Genomic DNA, 19,776 nt, shown 5'->3' with positions numbered 1-19,776 from the left:
TGGCGCCTCCTCACCCTGACTCTCACACTGACAGGAGGAACCACAGAGCTCTGTTAGGTTAAAGCTCATCTTCTGAAGTTGGGATGTTTAGAAAATGTGTGAGAAAATGTATGTATGTATGTATGTATGTATGTATGTATGTATGTATGTATGTATGTATGTATGTATGTGTGTGTGTGTGTGTGTGTGTGTGTGTGTGTGTGTGTGTGTGTGTGTGTGTGTGTGTGTGTGTGTGTGTGTGTGTGTGTGTGTGTGTGTGTGTGTGTGGGAGGGGGGGTGTTTGTGTCTGTCTGTCTGTCTGTCTGTCTGTCTGTCTGTCTGTCTGTTAGAAGCCATTTGTTTGTTAAATACTTAATGAAACATATTTACCTTATTTGATGTTTGTTGTAAATGACGCATAGTCACAGACTAACGAGATAATTAGTCCAAGTTTGTCGTTTATTGAATGTTCAGAAATGACAGCGGCTGTGATGAGCCAAGACAAAGGTAAACAAAGGTAAAACAACCCGAACAGGTGATCAACTCTAAACCACTCGCACCTTTTTACTCTCCGTCTCTCTCTGTTGTTTAAGCACACCCGTTGCCGTGGTAACCTCCTGCGCTCCACAAGCCGACCAGAGATTACGTTAAAAACATTCAGTCCGTTACGATATCAGGTTTTCAGGCTTGATATTTATTTTGCATCATTAATAATCCTCCTGAACTCAGCGGTGGCTGATTGGTTCATTTTAAACTCTGCTGGTTATTTTGGTTATGAAACCGAAACGCACAACACCTTGTTGAAACAATAATCACTGAGATTATTATTGTTGTTGTTGGGTCATTAATTTGAAAACGTTTTGTTGATTTTTTGTTGTTGTTCTTTAATAAAGTTACGAACATTTTAATAAGTCAATCAGAGGACCTGCTGCTCTCAGCCAATCAGAGGACCTGCTGCTCTCAGCCAATCAGAGGACCTGCTGCTCTCAGCCAATCAGAGGACCTGCTGCTCTCAGCCAATCAGAGGACCTGCTGCTCTCAGCCAATCAGAGGACCTGCTGCTCTCAGCCAATCAGAGGACCTGCTGCTCTCAGCCTCCTGCTGCGTTCAGTTTGTCACCTGATGCTGAGACTCAAAACCTTCAGAGATCGTCGTGTTGCTCCGCTGTTATAACAAAGCATGAACAGTTCAGAAACAATACGAAATAGGACAAAGTTATTTATTAACTGATTAAGTCGTGTTTTAGATTGTTCTTGAAAAACTAATCAGTCACGGCTGATTAGTGAACCCATTCATGTTTTACAGCAGACAGCCGCTCCTCTCTTGCAGGTACTGCGAACCCCTGCTAAATCTTTTAGAGGTAGCGGTACCTGCCGTACCCGCCAACTTTCACCCCTGGAGATAATGCAGAGAAAGCTGACCAATGGACAAGAGAGAACACCTCAGACTGAGAAACAGAGAACCGGCTCAGCATGGAAACCTCCAGGAACGTCCAAGAAAAAGGACCAAAGAAGATCAGCAGCAGAGAAGAGTAGCAGCCAAGCAACAGGCCTCCCTTGCATTTGGCATTCCAAAGGCTGTGAAGCCGGATCCGACTCCACTCCTATTACAGACTCAAACTCCAGACAGGAAAACCTCAAGCTGTCATTTCCCTTCACTTCAGAAAGTTTCCAATTCTTCCAATCAGCCAGAGGAGGAGGAAGGTTCAGAGCAACCAAAGATCCGTTCTGACTGGGTTATGAACAGCAAAATCATACATTCATTTAGTTTACGGATTTAAAAAAAGTTACGTTTTCCAGAGTTTCTATCCTATTGAATCAAGCTGTAGCGACATATTTATTAAAGCAAATGTGGGAAGTGTGGGTTATTATGCCAATGTGATGTAGGTTCTTCAACAGTAATAAAATAGTCTTAGTGTGTGATTCACAAATGTATGAAAATCACATTGTTGCCTTGGAACAAAGTCATTACAGCTACTTCATACGAGCCACTGAGCCAAATCCTGGATCAGTTTCAGGCAGCTTCAGAGCAGTACCGGTAACCTCTCAGCGAAGGGAGTAACAAGGCAGAGGATTGGATGAGCTGAAGGTCAGTGGGCGGGGCCACTTCAACTCAACCAATCAGAGAGTTTTCTGCTTCCTCAGCAGCTCTGTCTCTGATCTTTACTGCTTCATGTCTCTGTTGTCTTTGTCTTCAGTCCAAAGACTCAACAACCAGTGGATTAACAGGGAGAGAGGCCCTCTAGTGGCCGCTGTGGAGTACTGCAGGTTTTAGTGGTTTAACAGGGAGTGAGGCCCTCTAGTGGCTGCTGTGGAGTACTGCAGGTTTTAGTGGTTTAACAGGGAGTGAGGCCCTCTAGTGGCCGCTGTGCAGTACTGCAGGTTTTTGTACAGGGTTCTGGTGTTTCCTGTCACTGTGGGCTGCACAGCGCAGTAGTACACAGCAGAGTCTGTCACTGCAGCAGAGGAGATCAGCAGATCCAGCCGGGTTTTATTGACTTCAATCTTCAGTTCTGGGATTTTATTCATGACTATGTTTCCAGTTCCTGAGTGGGAGAGCAGGAACTCTGGAGGTTCTGCTGGGTTCTGTCGGTACCAGTAGAAGAAATCACTTGGCATCAGGTTGGGATAGTTAAAGGACAGGGAGACGTCCTCCAAGGATGTCTTGACTGTTTCAGCCGCAGTTGGTCCCTCACAGCCGCCTCCTGGGGGAGCAGAGAGCAGCCTGAAGCTCCACTCGGGAGAATTTCTCACATTTCATCACAAAACATTTTAATCTGACCTGTTAGCAGGGAGGCGATGAGCAGAGACAGACCATAATAGTCCATGTTGAGCAGAGTTAATGCTGGAGAGTTGAACTGAACTGAAGGAGGAAGTTTGAGTCTCTGAGTTCAGGAACAGATCAGCTCCTCCTCTTCCTCCTCCTCTTCCTCACAGCTTCAGTTGTTCATGTTCTATTCTTTATCTCAGCAGATTCAAGAAGGAAAATATTTCTCATGTCCAAAGGAAGAACCTGATGATGTAGAACCAAACATTTAGTTCCTGGGCTACCCATGCTAATGGTAGCTAACTGCTAACAACAACCTAAGAGTTTCTAATAGTGATTGGTCAGCAACACCGATGCATCAGTGCATGCATAGAGCAAAGCCCCCTATCAGTGCAGTATTGCTATCAGAAAGTCACATGACTGAGACAGGAAGTGTTTCGAACTGAAGAAGAGCATCTGGAGGTACCTGCCAAAAGAATCTGACCAATTCAGTTCCAAAAACCAACAAATGCCAATTTCTTAGTTTTTAGATAAATTTTGGCAACATCTTGACATCAAAGTTTGCAGGCAGACCAAAAGGACCAGAGCTGCTGTCCTCCCGGAGGTGCAGAGGTACCGGCAGAGGGCAGCACCCCCCAACCAGAAGGCAGTCTGTCCGAACCTCTGCTGTCTTTCCTTACATTTCTTTGCACTCCAGGCTTCTCTGCGCCCTGTAAGCAGGTGTTTTCTATATCAAAAAAGTGTAAAAGACTCAATTTCAAAACATTGTGTGTCTTGTGATTTATTTATTTGCTTATTAAATAAATATCAATGTATAATTAAATAAAATAATAATAGCTACTGCAGTGTACGCAGAGCATTAAAAGAACAAAGAAAGGCTCTCAGTGAGGCTCCTGTCTGATCTTCTTAATAAAGATCAGTTCAGAAGAATCGGATCGTTAGTGAATGTCACATCACTATTTTGCTAACTTTTGGACACAGTGTTGTCCCATATATGTGACAAGTCAGTCAACACCTCCCAATAATTCAGTGTCTCTGTACAGCTAGCTGTGCTAACATCACATCAACTGAGCTTACCTTCTTTGAGCTTCTTTTCTAACTGACTAAAAAAGTTAGACGTAGTCCCCACTGTCTGTGAAAGCGAAGCGCTGCTGAGTTAGTTGTGGCCATCGGATTTCTTATGATTTATGCAGCTCTATTCTATTACTGCTGATTAGACACATAGACATGGATACTAGACGCCTCACTGAGTGCTGAGTCCTACGTTACATCACCGCCATCTTCTGTGTGGCAGCAGAGGATCGGAGCTCCTCAGGTCCTTTGCGGTGTGTTTCAACCGTTTTACGAAACAAACTGGATTCTTTGGCATTACCTTCCACAGGTAAGGATGAAAGATCAGAATCACTTGACTTTGCAGCCAGAAACTCGCATCTAAATGTAACCTGCAATTAGTCAAGACTTTTATTTTTGCGGGCCCACTTCCTGTTTTGCCCCAAACTCTGCCAACTTATTTAAAGCCCCGCCTCCAGCGCACAGTTTGAACTAGTTGCCTTTTCCGCTGTGATTGGCTGTTTGGCGTCTTCCTGACATTTCACCCAAATCTTTGCATCCACTGATTTGATCCTTTGGTGAGTTTGTTTGTGTGATAGCACTTTTGCTTTAGCATGAAATTTCTGCTCGATTGCTCATAGGACCGTTGTTTTATTAGAACTGTTGGCGTTGTTACCTGGGCCTCACTGGGATTTCAACAGCTGACTGTGGTTTAGTTGCCCCGCTCTGTTCCTGAAGGTTCCTGATCGCTGATTTTATTCATGTTCTGACACTTTTTGCACTGATGCTGAGTTTAAAATGAATTAATCAAAATGAGATGGAGCTACATTTAAGTTGACATTGTGCAGTATTTTTTATATTTTTTCTTTTCCTCATTCTGCTTGAGTATTTCAGTTAATTTATTTTATTGATATTTTGAAAGTGAACTTTGATTTCAACTTTAAACTGATTAGTTTGAAATATTATTGATATTCTTTTTGTTTATTTAAATTATGGTTAATTTATCCTGATTGAAATGTTTATGGCTAATTATTAGGAATTTAATGATTGCATTTGCATTTAATTAAACTTTGAGTGTTTGTACATGATTGTTTGATAAAACACTTGATGGGTTTTCTGGCCTTTTAGGTCGGGTTTTTATTCCTGATGGATCGGATCCTCTTCTGGATCCCAGGATGGCGAGCCAGGAATAAGGACAAGAATTTTATGGTCTTGGAATCGATTTATTTTGAGTCAATTTGTCTCTCATTGTGCATTTGTAATTGTCTGTTTTTATTCAATTTTTTTTTTTTATTTCTCTTTCTCACTGTTTATTCAATGTCACCTGCTGTTTTGATTTTAATTATGTAAAGCACTTTGAAATGCTTTGCTGCTGAAATGAGCTATACAAATAAAATTTGATTGATACCTCAGATATGGAACAACGTTACATAGAAAACACTGACAGACGTATGGAGTATCAGATAAGTCAATATTTACATAACGGACTGTTGAATTGATTCAACACTGACGACAGAAACTCCTCACCCACTAAGGAATGATCAATAAAACACTGATTTCCAAATAAATCTGGGAGTTTATTAACAAATAAACTTAGCCACAATTATTTAAAATATCCCATAAATTACCTGTCTCTACTGTCATGCAAATTAACAACTGAAGAAAATACTAAAGAAATGTATTTAATGAAAAAATGAAGAATCAACTGAAATAAATGAATGAATTGTGGCGGATACAATGTATATATTTCACACCTGAATGTATGCTTTTATTGTGAAGGGTTCACGGTGAGGTGTGAAGACACCAACGGTTGTCCTTCATTCCATCTTTGGTTTTGGTTGGAAGACATTGAGAATAAATCAAGACTCAAATTACTTTTTCGTCTTTTTCTGCAGATTTCCACAGAATCATGATGACATGAAATGGAATATTAAAAAACTTCAAAACTGACGAAGAGAAAAGGACAAGAAGATCATCCTGATCCACGCTGCAGCGAAGGACAGGAGACGCAGGAGCTGTCCCAAAGTTACACTGAGAACACAGCAGATCATCAATGATCAGCTGCAGCAGAAATGATGTCATTGGATGAGCTGAAGGTCAGTGGGCGGGGCCACTTCAACTCAACCAATCAGAGAGTTTTCTGCTTCCTCAGCAGCTCTGTCTCTGATCTTTACTGCTTCATGTCTCTGTTGTCTTCAGTCCAAAGACTCAACAACCAGTGGATTAACAGGGAGTGAGGCCCTCTAGTGGCTGCTGTGGAGTACTGCAGGTTTTAGTGGTTTAACAGGGAGTGAGGCCCTCTAGTGGCCGCTGTGGAGTACTGCAGGTTTCTGTACAGGGTTCTGGTGTTTCCTGTCACTGTGGGCTGCAGAGCGCAGTAGTACACAGCAGAGTCTGTCACTGCAGCAGAGGAGATCAGCAGATCCAATCGGTTTCTCTCCTTGTTCAATCCTGCAGTCAGTCGAGGGTTTGGAGGTTCTGCTTCCACCACAGTTGGATCTTTAGTATCAGTGATAAGGAGAAGGAAGCGAGGAGCTGATCCAGGATCTTGTCGATACCACTGGAGGTTTTCTGCTTTAACTGAATAGTTACAGGACAGAGTGACTTTGCCTCCCTCTGATGGAAACACTTCAGATCTGATGGCAGTAATATCAGCTTCCAAGCTCTGACCTGCGGATCAAACAGCATGTTATCTTCAGAAAGGAAAGCCAACGTGGATCTGCAATGATCTGGAAACGTCTTTGTTTTCCAGCGTTTCTGCTCGGAAACATACGGACCAAGAAGAGCCAAGAAGCAGATCACAGCCAGGTTTTCCATGTTTCCACAGATGAAATGTAGGAACCGAGGTTCACAGCGGGAGTCCAGCTGCTCTGCAGTGTGCAGGAGGAGACTGCTGCTGCGCTCAGTGGGACAGAGATCTTCTCCGAGTCGCTGCAGCCTTCCTGCCAGCTCTACCCAGTCTGGCAGGAAGCGGGCTTCTCTGGCTCCGCCCAGCAGCCTGCTGACATCATCTCACCAACTGGAAGAGAAATGGATCGAGCCACAACCCTGTGGGACTCCGTAAGTAACCCTGGAGTGTGAAGAAGAAAACAAACTGGAATCTGTGGGACAGATTTAAACCAGACCAGTTCTGTCCCAGCAACATGCTCCCTCTGTTCTACTCCAGTCTAAAACATGGCTTCCAACATGCTTCACAAATAAAAACTGAAAGTCCTTTTTAATCAGACAACCCGGGAAAAAACAGGTGCCACCATTTGCATTAAGAAGTGGTCTAGTTCAAGGCCAGCACACATGCTGAAGGTGTTGGAATGAGAGGAGCTGCTCAGTGAAACCTGCTGCTGGAGCCAGTCTTATTTTTTAATGGTCTACTAATCAGCTGAAGTTCTGGTTGTTAACAGTTTTCATGTTCAATGAAGAACAATTCAACAGATCAGAGGAAGCATGGAGGAGAATCAGTGGTCACAGGTTCAGGTTCTCAGGAGCCATCAGATCTGGATGTTTCTCTGGTTCTGTTCAGATCCAATCCGGGCCTCCAACGTCTCACTTCATGTTCGCCGTCTAAAATCAGCCCCGCAGCCTCTACCGGAGCTCAGCAGGTTCATTTCTCCACAATCAGAGGAAGGGGAAGAGGGGCTGGGTGGAAGCTCAGGAACAAACAGGAAGCAGAGATAATGGGACACAGGTGGCAGGAATTAGACTGCACCAGAGAGGGGGAGGGTAGGGAATCACTCCCAGCCTCATCACTGATCTGCATGTGGAACAAATTATCCTCATCTCTGCTCCTGGAGGATCTGCTTTCACTCACATGAACATCATCTGTACTGTCAGGCTTTCCAGATATGAATCAGCTGCTGTGTTAACCTCGTTTTTGTTGTTTATTGCTGTGAGGTGAGCAGGCGAGCTTTTTTGTTTAGTAAAAGCCCCAAACCGGTTTATTCCGGTCCAAACTTTGGCGTCTCTAAAATATCGATGACCCGTTTCTCCTCCTCCAAGATGGCGGCGCCGCTGACGCATCCCTCCGGAAGCTCTCACCCTGGGGTCCGGCGGAAGCTTAGCTGCTGCTAACAATTAGCTTCCTTTGTGCGGCCCGAGCAGGCAGAGACGGTGGTTCTGTTGGACCGGAGCGGAACATCCGAGCTGCGGCAGTAACGATGTGTTCCGTCCAGCCTCTGAGAGACTTCATCCGGGAGAGACTGACCGCTGCGGCCGAGGAGATCTTCTCCGAGGTGGAGAGGACCATCGGCCGCTTCGAGGAGGAGCTGGACGCGCAGCGCAAGCTGCTGGCGGTGTGCCTGAAGCCGCAGGTCCGGCTGCAAAGGATCGGTAGGTTCTGGTGGTTCTCTGGGTCCGACCGGACCGACAGGAATCTGAGGTTTTCTACCAGAAACGGTACTACTGGTTCTGGTTCGGTTCAGAGTCCGGCTGGTTCAGTAGGAACTAAAGAACCAGGCGCTTCACGGTCCGGCGGGTTAAAGGAACCACAGTTTGGACCGGGTCCAAATGATTCTTTATTATTAATAGTAATAATGATGTGTGGCGAAGTTCAATAATTAATTTCTAACATTTTCTGGCAGTTGGGAAAAACTCCAGCGGTCAGAACCAGATCTGGACCTGGAGGTGAACCTGGACCAGAATCGGGACTTTTTCTGCTGCTAATTGGAACCATAACCAAAAATCCTATTTCCGCAGCAGACCGGATGTCACTGCAGGCGAAGCAGTTTAACTGACTTCAGATTTCAGTCATCGTTGCTGCTGTCACGGAACCAGCAGCAGGCGTGACGATAATGACGACAACAATAATGACGATGATGACGTCATCATGTTTCTGGGGTTTTCGTCACTCCGCTGGTTCCGCTGTGGATCCACAACTTCATCCGTCACTGACGCGTCCGCCATGTTTGGAGGCTGTTCGGTCGGTTCCGGTGTTGCCATGACGATGCCTCGCCTGAAGGGGGCAGATGTTCTGGGACATCCCATGTCTGTTAGAACATGGTCGCCATGGAAACGCATGAAAACAGTCTGGAGCTGTTCTGTCCCATGCACTCGGGGTCAAAGGTTACAGGTGGAGCTATGACATCATCGTCTTCAGATCAATGCTTATTGGTTAGACCTGATCAGTTCAGAACATGGAGCCCGGATGTTCTGGTTCTGGTCGGGTTGTCGTGAAATCGCTGCTGGGTCGTAGAACGGTCCAGAACCCAGTTGAGGGAACCGGCCCGTCTTCCTTCAGTGAAGAGTTCTGATGCGCGTTCAGAACCTCCAGACGGGTTCTGGTCCAGCTAAAGCTGCAGACGCAGAACAGAACCGGTCCAGAAGTTACTAATGGTAGAACTGAGCCAGTAGAACCTCCGGTACCGCTGGGCTCAGCAGAAGCTCGGTCCATTACTGCCACCTTCTGGTGGTGGTTCTGCCTGGTTCTGGTGCATTCAGGGTTCTGTTGGTGGAACTGGACCTCAGAGAGACTGAAGACCTCTCTGAAGGTTCTGTCCAGTTCTGCACAACCAGGTGACCCAATCAGAACCAGGTGGGTTGGAGCAGAGCGGTGCAGTTGGGTCCATATTCATCAGAACCAAGTTCTGGTTCTGTAACGTGTCTTTGGTACCAGGATGATGATTATTTTCCTTCTTGTGTCCCATCAGAACATCTTCAGCACCACGTTTGTAAGGAGGAGGTTCTAACGGGCTACGAGAGTACCTGCAGTCTGGACTGGGCCGAACCAGAACCTCTACGCATCAAAGAGGAGCAAATGGAACCGAACCACATTCTGATCAGACCCGACCCAGAAGAACCAGAACCTGCGCAGCTCACAGAGACTCTACCGGAACCAGGAGCTCCACATGTAGGAGAAGCTGCGGAGGAACCAGAACCTTTCCAGAACCTGGACGATCAGGAGGTTCTGTCAGAACCAGACAGGCCACAGATCATCGACGACCTGGGCGAGCTAGAATACCTGGACTTTGACGAGTACCTGGACGACCCGGAAAGTCCGCAGATCATAGATGACCTGGAAGAACCAGAACTTCTAGAAACGGAACACGGCCTGGAAGAACCAGAACTGCAGAACAGAACCAGGAAAGTGGAGTTCTGGACCCGGCACGACGATGAGGGTCTGCTGCTGAGGAAGGAGTTTGATACCTTCGTGCCTCGACAGAGAAAATCCAAAACCGAAGAACCGGTACCGGGTTCTGACAGCCTAGCAGGTATGAAACCACTATCCAGGTCCAAATGATCCAAACGGGTCAGAACAGTAACCTGAGCCCAGAACTGAGATCATTTCAGACTTCTAACTGGACCAGTTAAAGCAAACGGCTCCAGAGGTTCTGCTGCTGGTTCTGTTTAAGTCTCGATGAGCAGCAGGACGTTTGGATTCTGGGTTCGGTTCTGTCTCTGGTCGGTTCTGGACCGGCTGCCACAGACGAGCTGCTCGTTATTCACAGCCTTCCAAACCCAAACCCGCGATTTCTGCCGACTTCACTCCTTCCTGAGCACACGCTAATGCTAACGCTAATGCTAACGCCAGAGCTCAGTTTTCATTCAGCATTTTGCTGCACAGATTGAAGTTTTCTGGCAGATCGCAGATCTTTAAAAAGCCGATTCTGATTTTGGCCGATAAGTTAGTTTTGTCTGACAAGTTGCTAATTAAGGCAACTAAAGTCGCTGAGTCAGCAACAGTGGGGCAACTATTGATGACAGCAACCATTTGAACCTGTCCTGGTGGGCGGGGCTGACCCAGTGGGTGGGGCGGGGCTGACCCTGTGGGCGGGGCTGACCTTGTGGGGCGGAGCTGACCCAGTGGGTGGGGCGGGGCTGACCCTGTGGGGCGGAGCTAACCCAGTGGGGTGGGGCTGACCCTGTGGGGCGGAGCTAACCCAGTGGGGCGGGGCTGACCCTGTGGGGCGGGGCTGACCCTGTGGGGCGGAGCTGACCCAGTGGGGCGGAGCTAACCCAGTGGGGTGGGGCTGACCCTGTGGGGCGGAGCTAACCCAGTGGGGTGGGGCTGACCCTGTGGGGCGGGGCTGACCCTGTGGGGCGGGGCTGACCCTGTGGGGCGGGGCTGACCCTGTGGGGCGGAGCTGACCCAGTGGGGCGGGGTTGACCCAGTGGGCGGGGCGGGGCTGACCCGTTGGGGCGGAGCTGACCCGGTGGGGTGGGGCTGACCCGGTGGGGCGGAGCTGACCCAGTGGGCGGGGCGGGGCTGACCCAGTGGGCGGGGCTGACAGTCAAACCTCTTCCTACAGAGGACAGGAGCTGATTTTAGACCTTTGCTGAGGGAGAGAAGATCAGTGGATAAGATCGGCTCCACATGGAAGCATCGGCCGATCACTGATGCCCCAAAATAAAGGAAATCGGTGCTGATTACTTTTAAAAATTTTCCCTGAATTTATTTTTCAATCCAGTTGGTTTCACTTCCTTCATGTAGCACTAATTGACAGCACAGGTCCTGTGGGGAAGCCGTTGGTTCTTCAGGCTCGATGCCAAACGTCACAGAGGTTCTGTGGATCCTGACGCCTGTTGAGTCCAAGATTAGAGCTACGTGAAGGTCATCACTTCCAGTGTCACAGGAATGTTTAAGAGTAACGGCCTCATCAGTGTTTAACACTACGTCAAATAAAAAATCAGGTCTGATCTAAAATCGTGTTGTTCTGGAAGTTTTAGTGCTTCGGGAGGAAAACCTAGAGTTAGATTTCCAGAACAACTGTAACTATTGATCTGTGTAGGATTAATGAGTGAAGCTGAATGAAAAATGCTTGTTTAGTTGGTGCAGCTAACGTTTCAGTTAGCTGTGCTCATCACTCATTTCTGTTTCTCCAGAAATCCATCAGAACTACGTCTATGGGGAGGAGGTTCTGGCTGAGCAGGAACAGAACTTCAGTCTGGACCTGAAGGTACCGGACCATCCTCGGATCAAACAGGAACAGGAAGAAGTTGGATCCGGTCAGGCCGGACAGAGACCGGAGACCGACATCTTCATGGTGACGGTGAACTACGACGAGAGTGAGCACAGCGAACCAGAACCCAGCAGCTCCCAGCAGTCCGAAGACTCCGACGAGCCCAAACCGTTCGTCTGCAAGACGTGTGGCAAGAGGTTCTCCAACATGTTGCTGCTCCACGACCACCGGGACACCCACCAGAAGGAGAAACCCTACTCCTGCCAGCTGTGCACACGGCGGTTCGCCCGGCGGGACTCTGCCTTCCGCCACATGATCACCCACACGGGCGAGAAGCCCTTCCCCTGTCAGATCTGTGGGGAGAAGTTTGGCCTCAACAGCCACCTGCTGCGCCACCTGAGGAGGCACACGGGCGAGAAGCCCTTCTCCTGCCACATCTGCCACAAGCGCTTCAGCCAGAGCAACACCCTGACCTGCCACGTCAGGACCCACACGGGCGAGAAGCCGTACCCCTGCAGGGTGTGTGGAAAGGGCTTCGTCAGGCGCAGCGCCATGAACATCCACATGAGGATGCACACCGGAGAGAAACCCTTCACCTGCAAGGTGTGTGACAAAACCTTCAGTCGGGGGACGGGGCTGAGCTACCACATGAGGACCCACACCGGAGAGAAGCCGTACTCCTGCAAGCTGTGTGGAAGAACGTTCCGGCAGTCCAGCCACCTCATGTGTCACATGAAGAACTTTCACCTGGACTGGACCCGAGAGAAGAGGTCTCGGTCTCAGATGGAGGAGGAGGTCTAGATCTACCATAGAGAGCAGAGGTCTAGACCCAACATCAATATGAAGTTCATCCTTTGCATAATGAGTCAAATTGAACCCGGTTCTGATTGAACCCAGTTCTGAGACCAAATGGACTTACAGGGGTCCCTACTGGGGGCCCAGGTGAACCAGAACCCATATAGCACGTCATCGTGCCCATTAGGCGGTGCTGTTAGCAACAGTGTTAGCATAGCTACATACGCTACCTTCACCACAGAGAGGGAGATATGGCAAACCTGTTTATCATATAATCATGTTGGATTCTTAATCAGTACTGAGTTGTTGATGTCAGAACCTCCAGTTCCTCTGGACCGACCAGGTGAGCTCGTCGTCGGGTCCACCGGTCCTGCGGATCACAACTGAGCATCACTAGTTTGGTTCTGGTTCAGTTGGACCCGATTGACCGGAGTGGTGAGCTTGTAGACTCAAACATCATCGTTCAACTCGATCAGAGACTGAAAAATGATTCAGATATTTCCAAAGTTTGAGGCTCAGCAGGAAGTTCTGAAAGGTTTCAGTGAAGAAAGCCGTGGTTCCGGTACCAGACCGTGGAGAACCTCCAGTCATCCACAGCTTACAGTTTGTATAAATAAATGTAAATAATGACCAGCCCTGAAAGGTGGTCCAGTTGGACCCCAGAACCAGAACCGGCACACATTCCGGTCAGGGGAACCAGAGGTCCAATTCTATCGGCTCCCTTAGAACCGCCCGAGGTGGTTCTGCTCTGCTGACACTAATCTGACCAGAACCAGGTTCTGCTTCTGACCCGTTTACATTGACCTTCCTGTCTCTGAGGCAAATGGACTGAACCAGAACCGGGCTCACTCATTTATACCCCAGACATCCGGAGGCAGCCTGGGGTTTAGTGCCTTGTTCAGGGTGGAAGCCGGAACCGGACCAAGCCGGACCTGTAGCGCTACGCTAACACCTAGAGCGCTCATCAGTCTGAAGCCCCGCCCCTTCCTGCCTCGACTCCCCACAGAGCCGAGCAGGACCGGCAGACGGGTCGGTTCCTGCAGCAGAACCTCTACAGGAACGACGGTGAGGAGATGATGTGGATCCATCAACAGGTTCTGGATCACAAGGGCTGGAAATCATGGACCTCCAACCCGGCTGGGAACCAGAACCTGACATCCAGGTACAGAGAAGAGAACAAAAATGACGGTGGATAAATTCTACAAAATAACTTTCATGATGCCGGGTCGGAACCGGGTCAGAACCGGGATGGATCCGGGTCGGATCCGGGAATCGTCCGGCTGACAGTTTCAGTGTAATAATGTCAGGAAGCTTCAGCTCATCAGGACTTTGGACCAGCAGAACCGAGCAGAACCGATCCTGTCCTGATGCGCCTAGAAACCCGAGCCGCTCCTCGGACAGTAATGGCTGCCCACAGGCTGCGTTGGTCTCCATGGCAACCAGCAGACGGCGTGTTTTATTGCTTGGCTGGTTTCTTCAGAAATGCTCCGGTAGAAGCTGCAGGTTCTGTTTCAGGACCCGTTTCAGTGAAAACTCAAAGTTCTGGACATCCTATCTGGGTTTCTAGGACCGAAGCTGGAGCAGCTCCTCCAGAGACGCTCATTCAAATATTTCAACCTTTATTCCATCCAGTTTCTTTACAGAGGACTGAATGTTTGCTATCATGTGCCTGTTCTAATATTTAGCCTCTCTGTTTCTGATTGTATCCATGTGAGCTCTGGTATGTGTTCTACTCTAGATATTCTGGTTCTGTGCTGTAGAACATCACTAGAAATAAAGTTTGTGGAGAAGTTGGACACTAATCATCGAATCAGCAGCCTGTCCTGTTGTGATGTCATCAGTAACTGGGGAAAACCTCACGGCTGCTTCACATAACTTAAACTCCAGATGTTTGAAACTAGTTTGTGCCAAAACATATTAGTAAATTTAATCTCTGCAAGCGGACCAGAATAAATGTCATTTTCTAATTTAAGATATTTACAATAAATTACTATTGTAAATAGTAATTTATTACTATTTACAATAGTAATACATTATTTATTACTATTGTACTTTGACTAGTCATCTGAACCATATTTCAGATGACTAGTCAAAGTACATTTGAGTTATTTTGCTTTTTGTTTAGTCAAATTTCAAATTAAAGATCTTAAATATATATATTTATATTCCTTAAAAGCAAATAACAGACCAGGGCCTCATGCATGAAGCTGCGTGCACACAAAAATGTGCGGCCCCATATGTATGTATGTATAAAATGCATGTAGAAAAATTAACTTTGCGTCAGGTTTGCGTAAATATACGCTCACTTTTTCGCTGGGAAATGTGAAAATGTGCAGCAGCCATGCAAACTTTCTGTGGACAATATCAAACTACAAAGCATCAAAACTCATAAATACACAGAAATCTGACATTTGGTGTTAATTAGGTCAGAGGTCCCCAACCTGTTTATTACCGCAGACCGTCAAGACTTGGAAATGTTGCTGCGGCCCGAGGAGGAGGGGAGGAGGGGAGGAGGGGGGACCGTTAGATGAGGCCTCTGCATGTTGGTGTCCCACTAAATACTGAATATTCCCTATTTGGGTCGTCTTGGCCGTTTTATCGCAGCCTGTGGGTTTTTCCTGACTGGGAACGAGAACAACCTGCTGAATGTGACAGGTAGCCAATCAGAAAGCGCGGTGACGTCAGAGCAGAGGGGAATCCCAAACAGCTGACATATCGGAGATGATATGTGGAAATGTTTATTATTAAATCTAAAGGTCATTATTATGTTTATTCACTTAAAAATGTTAACTATGAAAAAACATATTCACCTCCAAATCATAGAGCAGCAAATAGAGCGGCTGCTCCGTCGTCTTTCATCCACCTCCTTTTCTTTTTGTTTCGTCTTTTATCTCTTAAAATGACTCCACAAACTATCACTGTTGTTTCTACATCGTCATCCGTGTTGGTTATTCTAAATTCCCGCTATGTTGGGGTTTTACTGGATTATCCTCTGGAATCGGGATGTTCTGACTGAATCGGTTCGTGTTGCTCCTGCCTTGGACGCCATGTTTGTTACTACCCAATAGTAAGTCCCGCCTACGCCTCACAACTCTTCGGACTCACTACGGCCCAGTTCTCTGTCTAACAGGTCCGGAAAACCCCCAGAAACTCAAGTCTTACCCTAGAGATAGTTTGTGGAGAATTATCTGTTTAAACTGGGGTCGGAAAGGACTCGTCTAGCTCTGACTACCTTCGATCCAGAAGTTATGACCCTTTACAGTTGAGGAACAATCAGCTGAGTAGCCCTCACAGCTGCATAACCCCTACAACCACTCCTGTTAACGGTAGCTCCTCTCCTGTTAACGGTAGCTCCTCTCCTAAAATAACGGCACTTGTTAACGGCTAGATTAAGTTCAGTGACTTAGATTCAAGTCCCAGGGTCATTATTCTAACACTCACCAGAGGAAAACACAAAGCCATCCATTCCTTAGAATCATGTATGTTAACTTTACCACATTTAGGAGAACCAACAATAATTAAGACTGATACAATTAAACTCACTGTTCACAATTCTCATTGGAATTTTAGAATATAATTTTATTAAGCAAGCTTTAGCAGGGGCTTATGACAAGCAGGTTGATTTCCCAAATGTTATGAAATAAGTAAAAATATAATAAAATCTCATTAAAATCAATCACATCCTATCCTTGTTCTTATCCCTAACCTGTGTCACTAAGTTCATTGAGCGAGGCTTTGGGGGAAGCTGGTCAGCTCATACCCGATGGTTCTTGGTCTCGGCAGCTGTAATCTTTAGATGTCCTTGGTCAGAGTCTTTGTCCAGCCGGAGCAAAGTCCTCTTTCTGAAGAGAAGCGGAGCAAAACCGTACGTTGTCCTTCTAACGTGCAGAATCTTTGTCATTAAATTACCTCCGTCTCTTCTCCAAGTCGGCTGCGACAGAGTGGAGAGCGTTGGGTAGAGGCAGAGGAGTTGGTCGGATCTGGAACCAGGGTCGGTGGCGGGTGGAACTCGTCCCTTCTTGGCGGCGTGAAGTCTTTGAGCTTCCCTCGGTCCCGGGGTGTGGTCCTCTGCTGGTCTTTAGCCTGCTTCCTCTGGTGGCTCCTCTTCTGCGCCGCGGACGAAGAACCCCGTTCCTCCCTGAGCTCCACATTTTAAGCCCTCTCAACTCAGGGCGGTCTATGGGGCAGGGCTGCGTCACTTCAGAACCTTCCCACTGCGTCTCACTGTCTGTGGAAAGTCCTAACCTTCCCCAACTCCCTCGTGACACATTCCTTCCTTATTACTTGTTTACCGTTGACCATCTGCTTCTAATTCTGCCGCACCCATCGCCCCCGCTCAGTCCACACAGTTCCTCCTCTTACAAAACATGTTCAATGCTTTACTTTGTCGACATTTTACCTCAGTATGTTCCTTCCTCACTCATTATCTTTAATCTTTAATAATCAATGAGTATTATACAACAATCAAGTTGTTCAAACCTCAATTTCCATAATGCATTATAACATTCTACTGATTAAAAGTACAGAACATATATTTGATTATACATCACAGACATTTCTTCATTGGCATGTGTATTATTATTTTAAACCTGTTACAAACCATAATCATCATTAAATCATTATACAAGGTTTACTGTCATTTCTCAGGCCTTTATTCCGTTTTCTGCGTGTACCTGGACTGATCTCACAGGTTCGAACCGATCGAACCTGTTGGACTTTATCAGCTCTGTGGTCACAGAGGTTTGGAGAATCAGCCGACAATCTTAAATCTTTCTGTCTAAACCAGACTTAAGACTCACAAGCTCTACTCATCTCTCGACCCAAACGCTCTGACTCTGGTCGCTATGGTAACGTTTATATATCCCTTCAAAATAAGATACAGAAGCGCCACAAAAACGAACATTTTACTTTGGTGAACATTTTAACTCACGATAATGACTAACGGAGCCCTGAGCTTGTTTCTCTGCAACCAGACGGTCCATCTGGGAGAGACGAGAGACGATGACACCTGAAGTGTTGCTGATGTCCACAGGGGGTTGGGAACCACTGCTTTAGACCAAAAGGACCAAACCTGAAGGGTTTTTTTCATGATTTTAATATTTTATTGCTTAAAAGTAAACGATGAAACTGAACCACATTTAGCCTCAGACAATAATCTAACACTCACACAAAATAAAGAAAATAAAAATAAACGCATGTGAAAACCTCACTAGAATGTAAACAATACTTTTCCTTAGTTTTTGTCTCATAAAGATGTAACTCATTGATCTGTGAGCCGAAGCTCATGAAATGCATCTGTGGGGTCATTTAATTCTCACTGAAAGAAGAAAACAAGGTGAATCAGCAGATTAACTCCAATCAGGTTTGGTTATTTAAGGTGATCCAGGTGTGGAGACAATCCCATAGTCAGCAGCTGCATCCAGGTGAGCCGTAATGTGGAGCTTTGGCTCTGATGGAGAACAATGGAGGATCTCCTAGCAACAGCTGAGTGGGACAGGTTGTCCTTCTCCAACAGAGATTATCTCCAGTAACTAGTTATAGAAAAAGTCGAGACTGAGAGGAGGAGGAGGAAATGATGTCATTGGATGAGCAGGAGGTCAGTGGGCGGGGCCACTTCAACTCAACCAATCAGAGAGTTTTCTGCTTCCTCAGCAGCTCTGTCTCTGATCTTTACTGCTTCATGTCTCTGTTGTCTTTGTCTTCAGTCCAAAGAGTCAACAACCAGTGGATTAACAGGGAGTGAGGCCCTCTATTGGCTGCTGTGGAGAACTGCAGGTTTTAGTGGTTTAACAGGGAGTGAGGCCCTCTAGTGGCTGCTGTGGAGTACTGCAGGTTTTAGTGGTTTAACAGGGAGTGAGGCCCTCTAGTGGCTGCTGTGGAGTACTGCAGGTTTTAGTGGTTTAACAGGGAGTGAGGCCCTCTAGTGGCTGCTGTGGAGTACTGCAGGTTTTTGTACAGGGTTCTGGTGTTTCCTGTCACTGTGGGCCTCACAGCGCAGTAGTACACAGCAGAGTCTGTCACTGCAGCAGAGGAGATCGTCATGGACATTTCTTCTTTGCTTCCTTTAAATGTCATCCTGTCCAGATGTTCTTCTCCGCTGAAAGGTGAGTGAGACTTCAGGAACTCTGGATGTTTTCCTGGATTTTGTCGATACCAGAATAAATAATTAGCTGAATCTTTGGTGTAACTGCAGGTCAGAGCAGCAGAGCTGCCCTCTGAACTGAACTCCTCAATCTTCCCTGCAGTGAGTTGTTGACAGTTTACACCTGAAGGAAGAAAAAAGTGATATAAGTGAAGAACAACAAGGATCAGATTATTCTCTGAAAGACTCCAACCAACCTGATCCAGTGATCAGAACCAGCAGAGAGAATCCAGATGTGAGCAGAGACAGCATGTTGAGCAGAGTTAATGTTGGAGAGCTGAGCTGAAGGAGGAAGTTTGAGTCTCTTTAGAGTTCAGGGGCAGAGCAGCTCCTCCTCTTCCTCCTGCATCTTCATCACTGACTCAACTTCTTGTTTGCTAACAAACATTTAAAATCTGAATGAGAAATTTGATCTGATGTGGTCAGCAGCTAGAAAACAGTCGGTTTCTGGGTTTACTTTGATATTTAGTTATGAATCGGGTTTTAATTGGACCAAATTCCTCGGTACCATCTCACCTGGTCTGCGGGAGTTCTGCTAAGGTAGCATAGCATGCTAGCTCTCTGTCCTGCTGGATCCGATTGAACCAGCTGATCCAATATGGCTACTGCTGGGCCGCGTTGACGATCACAGCAGGAGGCGGACGTGTCGCCGGTCAGTTCTGGTTCTGCAGTGTGTTTATCATGTGGTTCTGACACATCAAAGGAAACACAGTATAAATGGACCGGTACCAGTTTGGGTTCTGAAGACGATCACCACAGGTTTCAGGGTCTCGTTGATCTCCATCTTGATCTGTTTAGAGGCAGGTTCTGGTCCAAATATCCAACAGAACCGCTGGTTTGTCCCTGTCCAACATGCCGTCACTCCTCACTGCTTACAGCTAACTTCATCTGTCGGTCCAGATGACCTCTGACCTTCTGTTTTCCAGCCTGATGTGGATCTGCTGCTGCCTGGGACCATGGTTCTGTTCTGGTCCCGGTTTGGACCCAGTTCGTATTGAATAGTTCATATTGTCCCAGTTTAAAGAGACCAGGGTCTAAACCTGCGTCTCCAGAACCACTGGCGGTCTTCGGACTGGAGAGGATCAGAACCCTGCAGCAGAACCGTAGCATTCAGAGAACATTGGACCATAAAGTTTGCTTCAGGATCTGGACTGT

At 46.8% G+C, this 19,776-nt stretch overlaps 1 protein-coding gene, 1 long non-coding RNA gene and 1 gene segment (V, D, J or C); 2 read left to right on the top strand and 1 right to left on the bottom strand.

Moving 5' to 3' along the window:
- Positions 1-426: 426 nt before the first annotated feature.
- On the bottom strand, positions 427-2,860 carry LOC145548075 (T cell receptor alpha variable 26-2-like). The segment is given in 2 exon segments: positions 427-2,683; positions 2,761-2,860. Coding segments are annotated over 2 exon segments (423 nt in total).
- An 856-nt stretch (positions 2,861-3,716) lies between these two features.
- Positions 3,717-5,335, top strand: LOC145548076 (uncharacterized). Its single transcript, XR_014084365.1, has 3 exons — positions 3,717-4,373; positions 4,454-4,533; positions 4,924-5,335. It is a non-coding gene; the product is annotated as an uncharacterized LOC145548076 (long non-coding RNA).
- Positions 5,336-7,552: 2,217 nt separating this feature from the next.
- LOC103460466 (uncharacterized) lies at positions 7,553-14,281 on the top strand. 3 transcript variants are annotated; one of them, XM_081598616.1, is made up of 4 exons: positions 7,553-7,683; positions 7,789-8,118; positions 9,435-9,995; positions 11,608-14,281. In XM_081598616.1, the coding sequence occupies exons 2-4, from the start codon at positions 7,947-7,949 to the stop codon at positions 12,483-12,485; spliced, it is 1,611 nt and encodes a 536-aa protein (XP_081454742.1). In that variant the 5' UTR covers positions 7,553-7,683; positions 7,789-7,946; the 3' UTR covers positions 12,486-14,281. The 3 variants fall into 3 exon arrangements, with proteins under 3 accessions (XP_081454742.1, XP_008400861.2, XP_008400862.2); XM_008402639.3 differs by having other exon boundaries at positions 7,569-8,118; XM_008402640.3 differs by lacking the exons at positions 7,553-7,683; positions 7,789-8,118 and adding an exon at positions 8,150-9,319.
- The last annotated feature ends 5,495 nt before the right edge of the window (positions 14,282-19,776 follow it).

Source organism: Poecilia reticulata, chromosome 17 (assembly GCF_904066995.2).
Source record: "Poecilia reticulata chromosome 17, P_reticulata-male-v2, whole genome shotgun sequence".
Lineage (NCBI taxonomy): Eukaryota > Metazoa > Chordata > Actinopteri > Cyprinodontiformes > Poeciliidae > Poecilia > Poecilia reticulata.
This window is presented reverse-complemented; position numbering and strand designations above follow the sequence as displayed.